This window comes from Agelaius tricolor, unplaced genomic scaffold (genome assembly GCF_023055355.1).
Source record: "Agelaius tricolor isolate 1412-34295 unplaced genomic scaffold, bAgeTri1.0.p SCAF_6, whole genome shotgun sequence".
NCBI lineage: Eukaryota > Metazoa > Chordata > Aves > Passeriformes > Icteridae > Agelaius > Agelaius tricolor.
In genome coordinates this window covers 1,917,546-1,932,826 of record NW_027269266.1, presented here as the reverse complement: position 1 = coordinate 1,932,826, position 15,281 = coordinate 1,917,546, and the positions used below count along the sequence as shown (strand labels likewise).

Genomic DNA, 15,281 nt, shown 5'->3' with positions numbered 1-15,281 from the left:
GAATATATGAAAGAAATTTGGTTTAAAAAAAAAAAAAGGGGGGGGGGGGGGAAAGAATTTAAAATCTTTCCAGCAGATATTTCAAAACCTTCCAACACACCCAGCACAGGTATCCCTTCCCTGAAGCAGGGCACTAATGCACAGTGACCACCTTATAAAGTTACCTCCCCAAACATCAAGGAACAAGAGTATTTTTTGAAATGAGTGATGAAATTCGGTATTGAAACACTTTTAACAAGTTCTCAGCTGTATCCAACAAGCAGTTTCAGACACCCTTCACGCAAATACCTTCATCGCACGAAAAAAAATAAAAAAATAAAAACAACAACCAGCCCAAACCCAACAAGCCCTCCTCTATTCCCAGCAGCCTGGAGAGGATTATACGGCCACTGAAGAATGCGAGTTGTTACTACGTGCATTTTTAAACAGAGGGGGGGAAAAAAAAATCACGGAGAAAGATAGAAAGCAGCTCACCTTTATCCTGAGTGCAGGACAGGATCTCCTCCTCTTTGGGGTTAGTCACCTGGGTGATAATGGACGGGTTGTCCATGGAAACAGAGTGAGATTCCACCTGGCTATTTCCCTCTCAGAGGCAGGCTTGTGTGCGGAGGGGGGTTATGGGGGGGGAGCGGGTTTGTTTGTTTGTTTAAAAAAAAAATAAAAAACTATCGAAAAAAAAACCAAACCCAAAACAACCAAAACCTCAACAAGCAACTCCTCCAGGAGCGAAACCGAGGGGAAGGGGGCGGGAAGGACGCCAAACGCGATGCCACAGCGGCCTCTTGCCGGCGCCAATTCTGCACGGCGAAGGGGGGGGGGAAAGGAGCGCAAACCTCCCCCCCCCTTTAAAAAAAAGCGAATTAATCCAATTCACCCTTGCGGGAAGCCCGCCGAGCGCTGCCCCCCGAGCCCCCGCCGCCTCCCGAGGCGGGGGAAGAGCCCCCGTCCCTCCGCTCCGCGCCTCCCCCCGCGGCCTCACGCCGCCCCCCGCATCCACCTGAGCCGCCCCTACATTCCCCCCCCCCGCCGCCCGCCCCCGCGCTTATCTCATCCCCGCGCCCCCCTTCCTCCCGCGGGCAGCGCTCGGCGGAGCGACGCCGGGCCGCCCCCTCCACCTCCTCCTCCTCCTCCTCCTCCTCCTCCTCCCCCCGTTCCCGGGTCGCGGGCGAGGAGGGAAGCGCGGTGCGAGGGGAGGAAGGGAGGGGAAAGGGGCCGAGCCGCTCCCCGCGCTGCGCCACAACCCGCCCGCCGCCGCTGCCGCCGCCGCTGCCGCCGCCGCCGCGCCCCGAGCCCGTGAGCGCGCCCGGCCCGCCCCGCGCCGGGTCCGGAGCGAGGGGCGGGAGCGGCAGCGCCCGGCGGTGCGCGGTAAACAACGGGGCGGGGCCGGGCCGGGCCGGGCTGGGCCGGGCGGAGCGGAGCGGGGCGGGCAGCGCGCACAACACCGCGGGGGTGGGGCCGGGGCCGGGCTTACAGCGGGGGTGGGGCCGGGCAGCCGTGAGGGCGCGGGGCGGGCCCGGCCCGGCCCGGCCGCCATTTCCCGCCTCGGGCTGCGCGGGAAAAAATAAATCACGGCGGCGGAATTGTTTAGGTGGGAAAAGGGTTGTGGGATTGGCGCTGCTCTGTCAGCCACCGTGTGCTACGTGCGGGCTTTCCTCAAACACATCCCGGGACCGTGATTCCACCACCAATAGGACTGGCGCGTCCTATTTCTAATGTCTAATCAATCAACTTTTCTGTGAAGGAATTGTTCATAATGTCCAAGCTAAATCTTCCCTGGCACAATGCGAGGCTGTTCCCCCTCATCCTGTCCCTGTTCCCTGGGAGCAGAGCCTGATCCCCCCGGCTGTCCCCTCCTGTCAGGAGCTGTGCAGAGCCACAAGGTCCCCTCTGATCCCCCTTTCCTCCAGGCTGAGCCCCTTTCCAGCTCCCTCAGCTGCTCCTGGTGCTCCAACCCCTTCTCAGCTCCGTTGGCCATCTGGACCTAATATTAACAGATTCATGAACAGATATAAGCCTTCTATTAGAAGAGGTATGGAGTGAAGTCTTTTTACCAGTGAATGTGTCTTTTTCAGTAGCAAGTGTGCAGCTCAAATCACAGAATCGCTCCATTTGGGAGTGACCACAGTGGGTCACCTGGTCCCGTGTCCCTGCTCCGGCAGAGAGGACCCCAGCAGGGCATGGCACAGGATTGTGTCTGGATGGCTCTGGAATATCCCCAGGGAGGGAGACCCCACACCTTCTCTGGACAATCTGTTCAGGGTTTGGTCACTGCACAAAAAGTTCTGCCTCATGTCCAGGGGGAAATTCCTGGGATCATTCCTGCCCATTCCTCCTGTGCCATTGCTGAGCCTGGTTCCTGCTCCAAGCCCTCCCTGCAGATGCTGATGGACATTGATGAGGTCCTCTCAGTGCATCCTCTCAAGGCTGAACAGCTTTTCCTCAGCTTTTCCTCACAAAAGAGTCAATTAATCTTCCTTGTAGCCTCTGCTGGACCCACCCCAGGAGCTCCATGTCCCTCTTGCACTGCAGAGGTAGTGATGGCAGCTTGGCTGCTTCTCTCACAGCAAATACCCTCTGTCTTTTTCCTAAAAGGCATGTCTGGCTCTCCAGGAATTCCCAGAGCTGCTGTTTGCTGGTGCATGAGGATATAAATTATGGTGTACCTGTCCTGCTCCCACCCTTCTTGGTACCTGCCATTACCCAGGGCCTCGGGCCCAATACTGGGGAAAGTACATGGGGAAAAAGCCCACCCCAAATTATGGCTCTTTTGTGGGACTGCCAGAGTGTAAAACCAGGAGAAAACCTTTAAAAAAAGCATGGTGGTGTATTTAACATAAATAAAGAACTGTAACTTCCTGCACCTCCTAGAAAAAAACAAACTCATGTATATTCAAGCCTCTGTTGTAACCTTGCTACACTAAAGATAGGTATAATTTTATAATTAATTAAATAAATGAGGAAAATCCTTCTGTAGCCAGCAGAAACCCAGGCAACATGAATTTTTAGTAATGTCGGTTACAATTATCTTCTTTTTGCACTAAAGGGGAAACCAGTGACAATTTACATTAACAAAATATTTAGAAATTTATTTATGAACAGTTTTCCCTAACAGTAACAAAGTCATGGCATTGACTCCCCATCCCTGGACATGTCCAAGGCCAGGTTGGACAGGACTTGGAGTCATCTGGGACAGTGGAAGGTGTCCCTGCCCATGGCAGGGGGTTGGAATTGGGTGATCTTTAAGGTCCCTTCCAACCCCAGCCATTCTGGGATTCTGTGATTCCTTTCAGCTGCCAAGCTGGGTTGCAGAAACGACCATTTTGTTTAATTCAAGCAATTTAAGCAGCTGTTTTTGTTGCAGCTCTTCCTTGCTGTGAAAGAAGACTATGGGCCCAGCCTCGAGGAATTTCTGCTCTGCAGCAGTGCCACATCCAGTTTCTGGAGAAAATGACTTAACAGCTCGGGGGCCTTGTTTCATTCCTGCAGTCAACAGATTTTAAACACTTTGCTGCGAGCCTTCAAATCACTGTGTTTTTTTCACTGTAGAAAAAGTCATTCCAAATCTACCTGTGCTTTCTGTCTCCAAAACTTACACTCCCAACAGAGCAGTACAGGCAGAGATACCTGTATTGCAGGTTTCTGGGACTCGTATTTTAGGTTTTCCTGTCCTACTCTTATGACAAACACTCGCACGGGGAGTGAGCGTGATGCCACTGCTTGCATTGCATCCAGCTGTGCAAGTTCCAACCTGCTCCTTGGCTCTGGCTCCCCCAGACAAGAGCCTTGCAGTTGCAAACAGTCCCTCACAGGCTGGATTGGGCACAGAGGAGCAGGAGTTGGTACATGTTGGCTGGTGGAATTAGCCCTGCTGCCTGGGAAGGCTGGGAGCTGCTGCTCCTGAGCTATTATGCAGCTTTATCACAGCTCTGGTTATGTTGTAACCCTGCAAGTGCTTGATCTTTTACCCGCCCAGGCACTGCAGGCATTTTTAATTATCTGAGGGTTCATTTGCATAGGAGCTTTTGCTGAAACAATAAATTCATACCTCTGTTATTATCTGGTATGAGTTTCTGTATCAATATTTATATTTGGGTAAAAACCAAAGGAGCTTCCTGCTACCATTAAGACAAAAGAATTGCTTCAGAGCAAGTTCAGGAGTCAGTCAGCACTAAGAACACCTTCCACTTCTGTGCAGGGAAAAGGAAATTGTAACGTGTGGTGGAAGAACAAGCCTTCCAATGCCTCCTTTCTATGCAGGGATGAGGAGACAGAAACATCTTGTCTGATGAAAAGCACGTTTTGCAAGGCTTGACAAATACAATGTTCACCTCGAGCCAATGTGGTCTGTGTGATTTTAATGCTGGTAAGATTGTTTCTGCAACTCATGTGGTAAAACTCCAGTCCAACGGCTCCCTGTGTTCTCATCTTCGTCAGGAATTTGGTCTTTGCTTCAGTTTAGAGGGGGAACTGCTGTTTGTGGTGATATAAAAGGGGGAAGTAGGGTGGGAGGATGTGCCCGAGGGGCTGTCTCTCCCGTGCCTGTCCCTTTGCTGCTGCATGAAGCTGCCTCACTCCTCCAGCCTAAGGTGCAGAGCAAACAGGGAAGATACTGGCAGCACACAAGGAGCTGTAGAGAGTCCATACTCCTGCAGGGCAGTGAGAAGCAGAATGGAAGCTGAGGAAAGGCGGCTGTTCTTGTCCCGGCTGTAACCTCGGAAACAGGTCCCTTCCCCTGGCCGTGGGATCAGCCTCTCCCGCCGCCACCACTCCCAGTCCCGTGCCAGCTATGAGATAGATGTTACAGAATCGAGAGCAATCCGTGGTGTATCCTTTCTGGTTTCACTGTAGGAACACTCTGAAGTGTGTACAGTATCTTCTGTCTATGTTTCTTTGTGTGCTACATGAGCTAAATCCTAAATAATCCCATGGAACAAGGGAATGGTTTCATCTCCCTGTCACAGATCAGAGGTGGAGGTACAGACAAAGCAATACTTAGCAAGGAATTGCAGCACCAGCTTATAGGAGATCCAGGTTTTCATCATGACTTCTGACATTTGTCCTTGCTACTAAAATGTGTCCCTCTCTCAATGCCACAGGATGTTTTATAATGGGGGGGGAGGGGGGATGTTTTTAGCAGAACTATTCTACATTAAAAGGAAGCATTTATTTTCATTGGTATCAGTTCTGTGAAGTCTTGACCCTGGGCCCACAATGGGAGTTTTATCCTTGACTTTAAAGGGAGAACAATCAAGGTCTCGTGATATTATATCCTAAAGAAAGGAAAATACTGCAGTTTGTATCAATAAGATAAATGTCTCATACTTAGTGTAAGCAGCTATATTCTCGCAATAAATGGTTTATTAGATTGATTAAATGTCTTAACTTCACCTCAGCTATTAATCACGTTTGGCAGCTGTTTACTGCTTTGTATACTTTGAAGTAATGGACATTATTCCTTAATTATCTCATTGCAGCTCAGTCATTGTTTCCTAAATAGTGCCATTAGAATGGTAAATTGCAACAGTAAAACAGTGTCAATAGGAAGTTATGAAGTTCCCATTTTATGATGCATTCATAAAGTTAACTCAATCTACTCAAAATGTGGCTGTGATTTCCACACAGTGACCTATTTGCTATGACAGAAGAGATTCTGATGAGAAAAGAGTTGAGCTTTAAGTGTGCTGGGACTCTGCTTTTACCCAAGTAAAACACAGCATATTCCCTGTTGGAACATATGTGTGCATATCAGAATTTATTAAACTAGTGCTTGTTTGATCACTTTTGGTTTCACTGAGTGCTGTGAATTCTGAGGATTTTGTGCCTTTGAATACAATGCATTTATTCCTGTGGAAAAAAAATTGAGAAAACTCCAAGCAGTGCTGTCATTTAGATGTTACTATTGTCATTCCACAGAAGGATAAGAGAGAACCAAATCAATCAGAAGAAATGGCTGCTTTTAGTTTTATCTCCAGATCTGGCAGCAAGTCATAACGTAGCAGTTGTACAACAATTTCCATTCTGAGTCCCTTTTTCAGTCAACTGTAACTGTCCTGAACTTTAACATTATGAGTTGTCTCTTTCAGGCTGAGTTGTTTGGGTGGAATCAGTATTACTGTCAATCTGAGAAAGAGTCATGAAACTGGCTTTCAAGTACTGTAGCAGAAATTGTCTCTCTTCTTTCTCCCAAATAAAGGTTTTTAGGGAAAAAAATAACACTGGAAATTATGAGTTCTTGTGACTTTTTTATTCTCCTGGGATTTTTACTGTGCACATGATAGAAAATGTAGTTCCTTACCTTGGGCTAAATTAGTGCTGAAGACAAGGTGAATGGGTTTTTTACTAACATTAACAATTTATGTTTAATCCCAAATTTCTGTAGACTGCTAATCCAGAAGCTTTGATTAAGGAATCCAACTAAAACGAAGCCTGACTGTGCCAGATGTCAGACACCCCCAGGAGAAACGATGCCTGGAAAGTGTTCGACCCAGAGGGAAGCAAACATATAATTAAAATGCCTGGCTGTAATTTTGGTTCTGGGTTGAATTCAGCTGGTGACCCAGAGCTGGAAGGCTCTGAGGGCTCATCACCAGGTGACCTACAAGTGACATATCCAGTTCTACCTAACTGCAAATGCTACACCTTTGCAAGGCAGCCTGCTATTTTTTTAATTTTTTTTTCTTTTGGCAAGCAACCAAATCATCTTCCAGCCTTGTCAGAGGCTGGTGAAAAGTCCCATTCATGTGCTCATTGCATCTCCTAGTTCATCTGGTCAAGTTTAAACCATCTCCTGCTGCCCTAAGGTGCTCCTCTACCTTTTAGAGCTGGAGGGGAGCTGCTGCCAGGATGCAGCTGGCAGAAACATTTGTACCAAAGCTCTCCCTCCATCAAACCCAGGTGACTGAAGGCAGCAGGCTGAGTTCTTTAGCCCAAATAATTTGTCCTAGATCAGATCAGAGATTACTCTGAATCTTTCAAACTCCAGAAGCAATAGCACAGGGCCAAAACCCAACGATTTAGGAGGCATCAGTGTAAATACTTATTTATCTGCTGCCTTAGACCATATTAATGCTACAGAGAGGGGGTGGATGCCCCATCCCTGGAAACATTCAAGGTCAGGTTGGATGGGGCTCTGAGCAACCTGATCTGGTTGAAGGTGCCCCTGCCCATGGCAGGGGGTGGGACTAGGAGACTTTTAAAGGTCTTTTCCAGCCCAAACCATTCCATGATTCTACCACCGTTTGATGTTGGTGAGAGATGAGAGGTGGGACATGTCAACAGTAGCAGGGCTTCACTTTTGATTGTTGTGCTGTTTCACTTGAGCACAAGAGTGGGGCAGGATAAAAGGTGGCTCTGCCCTTATCTGGTTGCCCATTGTGAGCACTCTGTTCTCCAGAATCCTGCTGCAGCACTCCTGCCAATACTGCTGTAGAGACTTGGTTTCCATTTCAGTTTCACTGGTTGTCAGAGAGTTTATCTGTGAAACAGATATAACAACAGCTAATCTCATGTTATGGTTCCGTAGCTGTTTATAACTCCTATTAATAGCAACTGTGGAAAGCCTGAGAGTGGATTTTATAAGGCACTGGGGTAACCAGTTACTGCACATTCCCCTGAGGCTACGCAGCATCAAGTGTAGCAGCCTGTCCTTTCCAGACTAGGTCATGATCATCTTAACTCTGGCATTCTCTGTCTTTTGGGGATTTGACTTTGTGCATGCTCTTGGTAATTCTTTCTGAGACATGATTCAGAAACAATTGATTTTGCTCTATGATTTATGCTTACAAAGATTCCAACTGATTTAAAGGAGGCTCCATAATTAGGCTCTTCCTTGTGCACCAGCTCCAGTGAGGATTTCATAGCATTTAAAAGGGATTGACTGGACTTTCACTGCAGGGAAATAGGATGGGTCCATGATGCTTTGGTAAGTCTTAGAGGTTAATATTTTTAAATGCTTCTGAATGTTCAGCATTCTCATTCCAACTGCTGGTACCCATTTTTAAAAGTGTGTAAATGTGGGAAATGTTTGTGTAATACCTGATTCAGTGAGGCATTGACCATTGTCACATATAAAACAGGACAGCAAACACCTTCTTACTGATAGTTCCATGGTGGGGTTTCTGAGTTAATGAGAGCAATGGTTGGTACATGCCATGTTAGTGACACAGTTGTGGTTCCCCATGAGGCACAGCAAACATGGGAAGGTATTTGTCTTCTGATTCTGGGGGAACCAGCTGATGAGCTGTGAGAAACTCCTGGCTTTGTGGAGGATGAAACGGGATAAGAAAGTCATGACAAAGGCCTGAAACAGCCCTCAGCAAGGACTTCAGGTCATCTTGGCACACAGGAGCAGTAATTTATTCCAGGAGTCACTGCTGAAATCATTAGTGTGAGCTATGGAATAAAGCAATAGTATGAATAAAGGCAGTAGAATCTGGCCTAATTGAGAAACAGAAAAGGAGGAGTGAGGAACGTGAAAGGTCTTGTAAGTGCAATGTCCTGTCATCTGAGTCAACTGATAGTCATGGTAAGTAGCCATCTAATTTATTTTTTAAAGGACTCCTCACAGGAAAAACCTGCTGACTGTTGGAAAAATAAAGTCAAAATGTTAAAGAATTGCAATGAGAAATTCTAGTCACTGCCTAATTCTGTGCTTTTCATTTCAAATCGCATAAATGGTAACTTAGCTTTTGGCCTTATGCCTAGAGAAGCACCTGAGAACACATCATTGCATCATCACCGAGAGTCCATTGGCCTTTTAAAATTATGGGCTGGCTGTGGAAAGTGAAGTGGCTTGGTTGGTTAAGGCTGATACCAGACCCTACCAGCAGTGAGTGACTACCACAAAAAATGCTGGCATGGGAACCACAGGCACTCTTTGAAGCCTTTGGAGCTATGACACTTCCACTTACACCATTCCTCCAATTGAGATTTCATTCACGTGGCTGCTAGTGGAACCTGAGAGTGTCAGGAATGTGAAAGAGCATTTTTCATGATGTGGTGTGGTCTGTGTGGCTAGTAGAGAAATCAGAGTGAAAGTGGGGAGCTTTGAGTGAAGGAAAGAGGACAGATTTTTGAAAGGCGTCTGTGAATTCTGTACACAGGCTATGAGGGGAAAGTGTAGATGGAGGAAATAGTAAGGCAGAGGAAAGGAAAATGGACTACAGAAAGAGGAGGAAATAGGAAATCCTTGAAGAAAAACTCCCAAGGAATCTTGACATTTCAATCCTAGTGTCTTTCCCCTCGGAATTTCAAATCTAGGGTAGTCTTCAGCACCTGATTGCTGGAGAGCTGCAAAGAAACCTGGTGACCTTTGTTGGGAAAAGGCACTTTATTGGAAAAGCAGAGATGATTTAAAGGAGTTCTGTGGCTATCCTTGGAAATAGTATTTTTGTCTTCTCCAATTGTCTCTTTTGCTGCCTGTGTAATAAAAAGGAACCAGTCTGAATGCAGCAAGGGCTCCATATACCTTTGCTTTTCTGAATATGTAAAGCAACACAGTTGCTGCTGCTTGACTGGTTTCTGGAGATCCCCAAAGCCAGAGGCACTGGCCACCCACCAACAGTTTGGAGCAATATCCTCCACTTTTTACTGTAAAATTTGTGTTCCAGTAAAAAGGCCATGAAAAATGTTCCCTGATAAATATCTACAAATAACAGAAGTGTCTAAGCCTCAGGAAGAAGCACTTATGTTGGACGACCAGGATGAAATTGAGCTTAATAAAAATATTTGATTGTGAGATCAAGATAGTTCAGTAATCCTGTCAAAACTAGTCTCATTGTGCTGGGTTCTGTACAAAAAGTAGTAGGAAGTGACCCACAGCATAGAGATCTATAGTTTTAAGTGTCAAAGGAAATATAATTTCCTGTGGAAAACTGAAGCATAAAAAGAGTAATTGGACTGCAATTACACAGGGAATTTCTGGCAGGGATGGGAATACCCATGCTGCTCCCTCTCCTGTCTGAGGCTCAAGCTACCTTTGAAGGGCTTGAAAACCAACCTGGTAATGGCAGGTAGGGCACAGGTAGGGTGGTGTGATAAGGTGTGTACTGTAGCCACATTTCTCTTCACAGAGAAAAGCAAGGCACAATTCTTCCCAAGAATATTTCTGGGTTTCACATTCTCTGAACCTCAGAGAAAGAAAAAGCAATTCTTATCTTATTTGCTGTGCCTGTGTTTGTGCAAAAGTAGAATGCAATATGGAGATTGTTTACCCACAGTGATGGTGTTTTGTTCCTTGGCCTGTCAGGGCCAGGTGTGTGTGTGTGAGTTGGGACTGTCGGTGACAGTCACGAGATTCTGTGCAGTGTGTGCAGAGTTGAGTGCTTGGCAGGTTCAGTTTAGAGGTAATGTAATATAGTGTAATATAATATAGATTATATAATATATAATATTATATATAATATAGAATAATATAGTATAATAAAGCAATTAATTAGCCTTCTGATAAGATGGATGTCACTATAGGACATGAAACAACACGACACACACACCGCTGCTCTCAAGGGAAAAAAACGGAAGTTTCTTTTCAGACTCCAACATTTATAGATTTCCAAAAGTGACAGTGGATTGGAGGGTGACAGTGCCACCTCTCCAGTGACACTGGACAAACCAACAGTCCATCAAATTTCTCCTCTTCCATAAAAGAATGCAAAACAATAAGTTATTTACAGAAAGTGTGTGAGAAAGTTCGTTACAAGAATGTAAACATCAGAAGGCTTAGAAAATCTTAAAAAATCAGGGCGACAGATGGAGTCCTCCTCATCATTCCTCCCTGCCACGGGGGTCGTCCTGTTTGGATAGTGTACCCCTCCTGGAAGACAGGCAGTGTCCATAATTCCTGGTGCTGTCCCCCATGCATGAGGAAGAGAAGCCCTTGTGGGTCAGTGGGATGGGGAGCTCGGCACTCTGAGCGGACACAAAGGGCTCACGGAGCGTGCACGATGGCCTCACGCAGCCCCAGAGCAATAATTGTTTGTTAGGAAGGTGCCAAGTGTGAAAACGTAACCCATGCTGGGTCACTGGGTCAGTGGGAAGCCTCCACTTGTTTATTTTTGGATTTGCCATGCCAGCAGGATCCCGCTGAACTGGGATTCTCACAGAAGCCATTCCCAACCTAAAGCCTGTCCCAAGCCACCAATTTAATGAGTGCCAGGGCTGTCATGCACAGCAAGGACGTGGCTGGAGTGGAAGCAGAGAGGTGCAGCACGCTCAGATGAAGATGTGTGGGCAGGCCTGTCACAGCAACAGTGTTGAGTGCTCCAGAGACTGATATGCCCTGTTAATTCAATTAATTGCTTCTTCAGCGTGGTTGAGAGATCAGCCTATGAAATACAAACATCTCAAGCCAAACAATTTTTTCTTTGTCTGCTGTGGGTAAAGTGTTCTATACATGGCTGGCTGTCAAGTGTTCAGCTGCAGCACCTGCATTTTGATGTTCCCAGGTGATTTTCTCCAGGCTTCACAGTGCAGCTATCCTACAGTTCACTTCCCCTTGGGTCAGTGAATGAAATACTTTCCTTGCATACTTGTGTTATGTTCAGCTGGGGATATATTTGGGGACAAGTCAAACTGGTATTTAGAGACTGTGATAAAGCTGGAAAACAGCATGGCAGTGTGTTGGTCCAAGCATCCCTTGCAAGGCTTTGCCCCTGGCCAGTCATCCCACAGCTCCACGCAGCAGGAACATTCTCCAACCCATTTGCATGCAGGGGAGGCTTTGAACAGCCTGAATTTTCCCCTTGGCTGAAGGCCCTGTGCAAGATCCACACACTGTTTAGGTTCTTTATGTATTAGCTTTTACCAGAATAGTTAAATAATTAAAACAGTCCGCTGGCCAATATACTGATAAATGAATTACTTGGGCTTCCATTGGCTGCTATTTATGTGACCATGTGGTTTGTTGTTTGCAAGTATTTAAACAGCTCCAGCTACAAGTGGGACGGGTAGAGTCATGGAGGGATGGTACTTTTTGGGAAAGTTGTGTTCTGACCTGGTGGGGACCCTGAGCTTTCTCCCTGAGGAGGGATTTGTGTCACAGGGGTTGGGTTTTATTTGCAGGGTGCTTGGGCCTGAGACAAAACCAATAAACAGCTCTTAGGACACCTGCTTGACCTGTACTGCTTTGATTTAAGGAAATTAAGCTCTGCCCCATAGAGAAAGAGCTGAAATCCTGCTGCTTTTGGGAATGTTATTTCAATGTACTTGTTCAGTGAGTTGGCCTGGTAGTTTACAATTCAGAAACCCTGGAGCACTTGTGAATTGTGAGGGAAGTACACTATTCATTATCTGCTGTCAGGCATTCATCATGCCAGCCTAAGCTTCAATCCTCTCATCAGGATGCAGAACATTACTTATGACCAGTCACAGGCCATGAATAATGGCTTAACGAAATGAACAGTTCTCCAGCAATTCAGACCCAGGTTTGTTAATCAAAACTATTCAGAGCCAGACTCTGGCATCCCCTCAAACAATCTGAATATGCACCCTCTTACCCTCTTTGGTTTTAATTGTATTTATAGTTTAGCAAACCATTTTTTTTTAAATGAGGCTGACCTCACCCAACAGGCTCACAGAAAAAGCTGAAGTTTGCCTGCACCAAAGTAAGTAGTTCTTGTCTCATTTTGCATTAGCACTTGCTGTAGAATACCACTTTGGCAGTGATGATGAATCTGCATCTTTTCCAGATGGGATTTCCATGCTGGTCAGAAGCTAATCACTGCCTAAAGCTAAGCACTGACTTAAACATACCTTTTATTCTTTATGTGGGGAAAGTAAGTCAAGTGACATATTCTTTATGGGACCTCATGCACAGCAGTAAAATGGCATGGCCATATTCACCCATGTGTAGGATTAGGCCCTGTTCTGGTTGGTGTTTCACATCAACAGCAGTTCTCTCTTGTATATTGCCAAACACACTTCAGGCTGCTGGAAAGTGGAATATAGCAGTGTATTTGCAACCCAGTCCCCAAGTATTCATCTACAAATGTTCAAAGCAGCTGGTAGCTCAAACTCTCTTCCCCAGTCGTAGGAGGCGTCTTAATTTTTTTGGTATTCTGAGCTGTGCCAAGGAAGCTGGAACTTCATTTCCAGAACCAGGGATTGATTAAGCTGGAACATTTTTTACATGGGCAGATAGTGATGGGGCAAAGGGAAGTGATTTTAAACTCAAAGAGGACAGGTTTAGATTAAGTATTAGGAAGAAATTCTTCCCTGTGAGGATGGTGAGGTCCTCAGGTTGCCCAGAGAAGTTGTGAACTCCCCATCACAGGAAGCAATTGAGGCCAGGTTGGACTGGTCTTGTGGAAGGTGTCCCTATCCACGGCAGGAGGTTGGAATGAGATGGTCTTTAAGATCCCTTCCCATCCAAACCATTCTATATTTCCATAACTCTGTGATTTCATTAATGGAGAGCTTTCTGGGCCGTTGATGTAAGGTAAAGCCATGGAAATATTCAACTGAGTCTTGTATCTCTGATAATCTCTTAGCATTGCAAATCACAGCCTTGGCTGTCACTAAACTTATCAGGTTAAGGTCCCCAGGAGTGGTTCCCCAGTGCTATTTTGGGGTATGGGACTACCAGCACATGTGGAGGTGTAATGATATGTCCAGGATCCTCTGTGCATTCCTACTCTTCTAATATTCTTGGGATGAAACTCCCCATGAGACCCTCAGGGATGTAGTTACCAACTTCTATTGTGGTCAGACTCCTCTATGTGTTCGAACAAAGCTCTTTATTTTATTTTACATATTCATTTTTGAAATGCTTTCCAGGGCATAATCTTCCATAACCAGTTCTTCTTCCTGAGGATCATATTTTGGGAAACAGCCCCAGCAGTTTCACCCCTGGAATGTATTTCCCCATATGATTAAATGTTGGTCCCTTTGTGTGGGTGAATCAGGGTTCAAAATGAGGAAGAAAAACCCCTCTGGATCCATGTCAGAGGATCTCTCTATCAGCAATGTCTGGTGCAGGGGAGGCAGAGCTTGCTCTGGGTTTTTTTTCCACCAGATTACATTTTGATGCACTAGCTGCAAGGAGTGGGAAGAGAAGGAGCAGGGAAAAGAGGGAGAAAAAAGAAAAGGCTCTCATCCAGAGAAAAACCAGGAGTGCTTATCTCTCCCTCTCCCTCCTCTGCCTTGCATTCACTGCCATCAGCTCTTCGTCATCTCTTTCTGCCCTCAGGGGTATAAATGTAGGCATCTGTGGGGGAATAACCCAATACAAGGTTTCGTCTCTTCTTGGAAGTTTTTCAGCAAATTTTTATTTTGGCCTTTTTTTTTCTTTAGGCATTTTATGTTCTTTATTTGAGAAAACAGAGGAAAAATGCAACCCAAACAACATTTCAGTTTCTCCAGCAAAGTTTCTATTTTGATTTATTGAAAACTTGTCCAACCAGTTATTTATATTTTATCTGTGAAAGACTCAAAAAATTTCATCCGAAACACATTTCCATGGAAACGTCCATCTTTGATGAGATGTCGTTCCTCAGATGTTTCAGCTGAAGAATTTTGTCGGTTCTGGCAGGAAAAAAAAAAAAAAAAAGAGTGGGGGACAGAACAAAGACCAAGCTCCCAGGAAAACATGCAATGCTTCAAGTTAATGGGCTAAAATGTCAGCTGGTAAACTGCCATAAAGCCAGAGAAGTCAACCAGTCGACCCGAGTCAATGGAGCTATGCTAATTTACACAGAGGATCTGGCCTTAGATTTTAATAGAACCAGCCAAGCAAGCTGTTTCTCCACTTACCCATCCTCCTCCCTTTTTAATAAGCTCTCAGTCATACCCGGCCCATCCTTTAATAATTCACCCTTCTCTCTTCATGATCCCTCTTCCCTCTCTGGAGATAATGGGATGGGATTTGCTGCGTGCAGCCCTCACACAAATATCGTCGACAGGTTAAACTCTGCACAGCTGGCTGCTGGCTTCTAACACATCCCTCATGCCTCTTCCTGGACTCTGATATCCATCTTCTCCCTGGTCTCTGCTTGGCCAGGGCCAGCTGACTCCAGTGCAATTTGCCATATATTATGAGCCAGTGCATCGTGCTGTAATCTGTGGATCCCGGGATGTTGAAGTATTAAGCTCACAGAGCAATCAATTACTTTAATGGGCCTTGTGTGCGTCTGGCCACCACTCTGGAAAACAGATCTATGGGATAGCTCCAGGACACAATCCAGCCTCTGGACCAAGAGGCTCCTCTGCTGCAGAAGTTTTTCTAGCTCGGGGCCAAACACAATTGGCAAGTTGCACATTATGGGTTTTTTGTTGTTGTTCTGTGTAAC

At 45.9% G+C, this 15,281-nt stretch overlaps 1 protein-coding gene across 3 annotated transcripts in view; it reads right to left on the bottom strand.

Annotated features, from left to right (window-relative positions):
* The window catches only part of CTDSPL (CTD small phosphatase like), an 85,805-nt gene extending 84,869 nt beyond the window's left edge, over positions 1-936 (bottom strand). For all 3 annotated transcript variants that reach the window (XM_071428503.1, XM_071428504.1, XM_071428505.1), the window contains exon 1: positions 475-936. In XM_071428503.1, the coding sequence (XP_071284604.1) occupies positions 475-550 (76 nt within the window). In that variant the 5' untranslated portion in view covers positions 551-936. The remainder of the gene's footprint in view (positions 1-474) is intronic.
* Between the last annotated feature and the right edge of the window lie 14,345 nt (positions 937-15,281).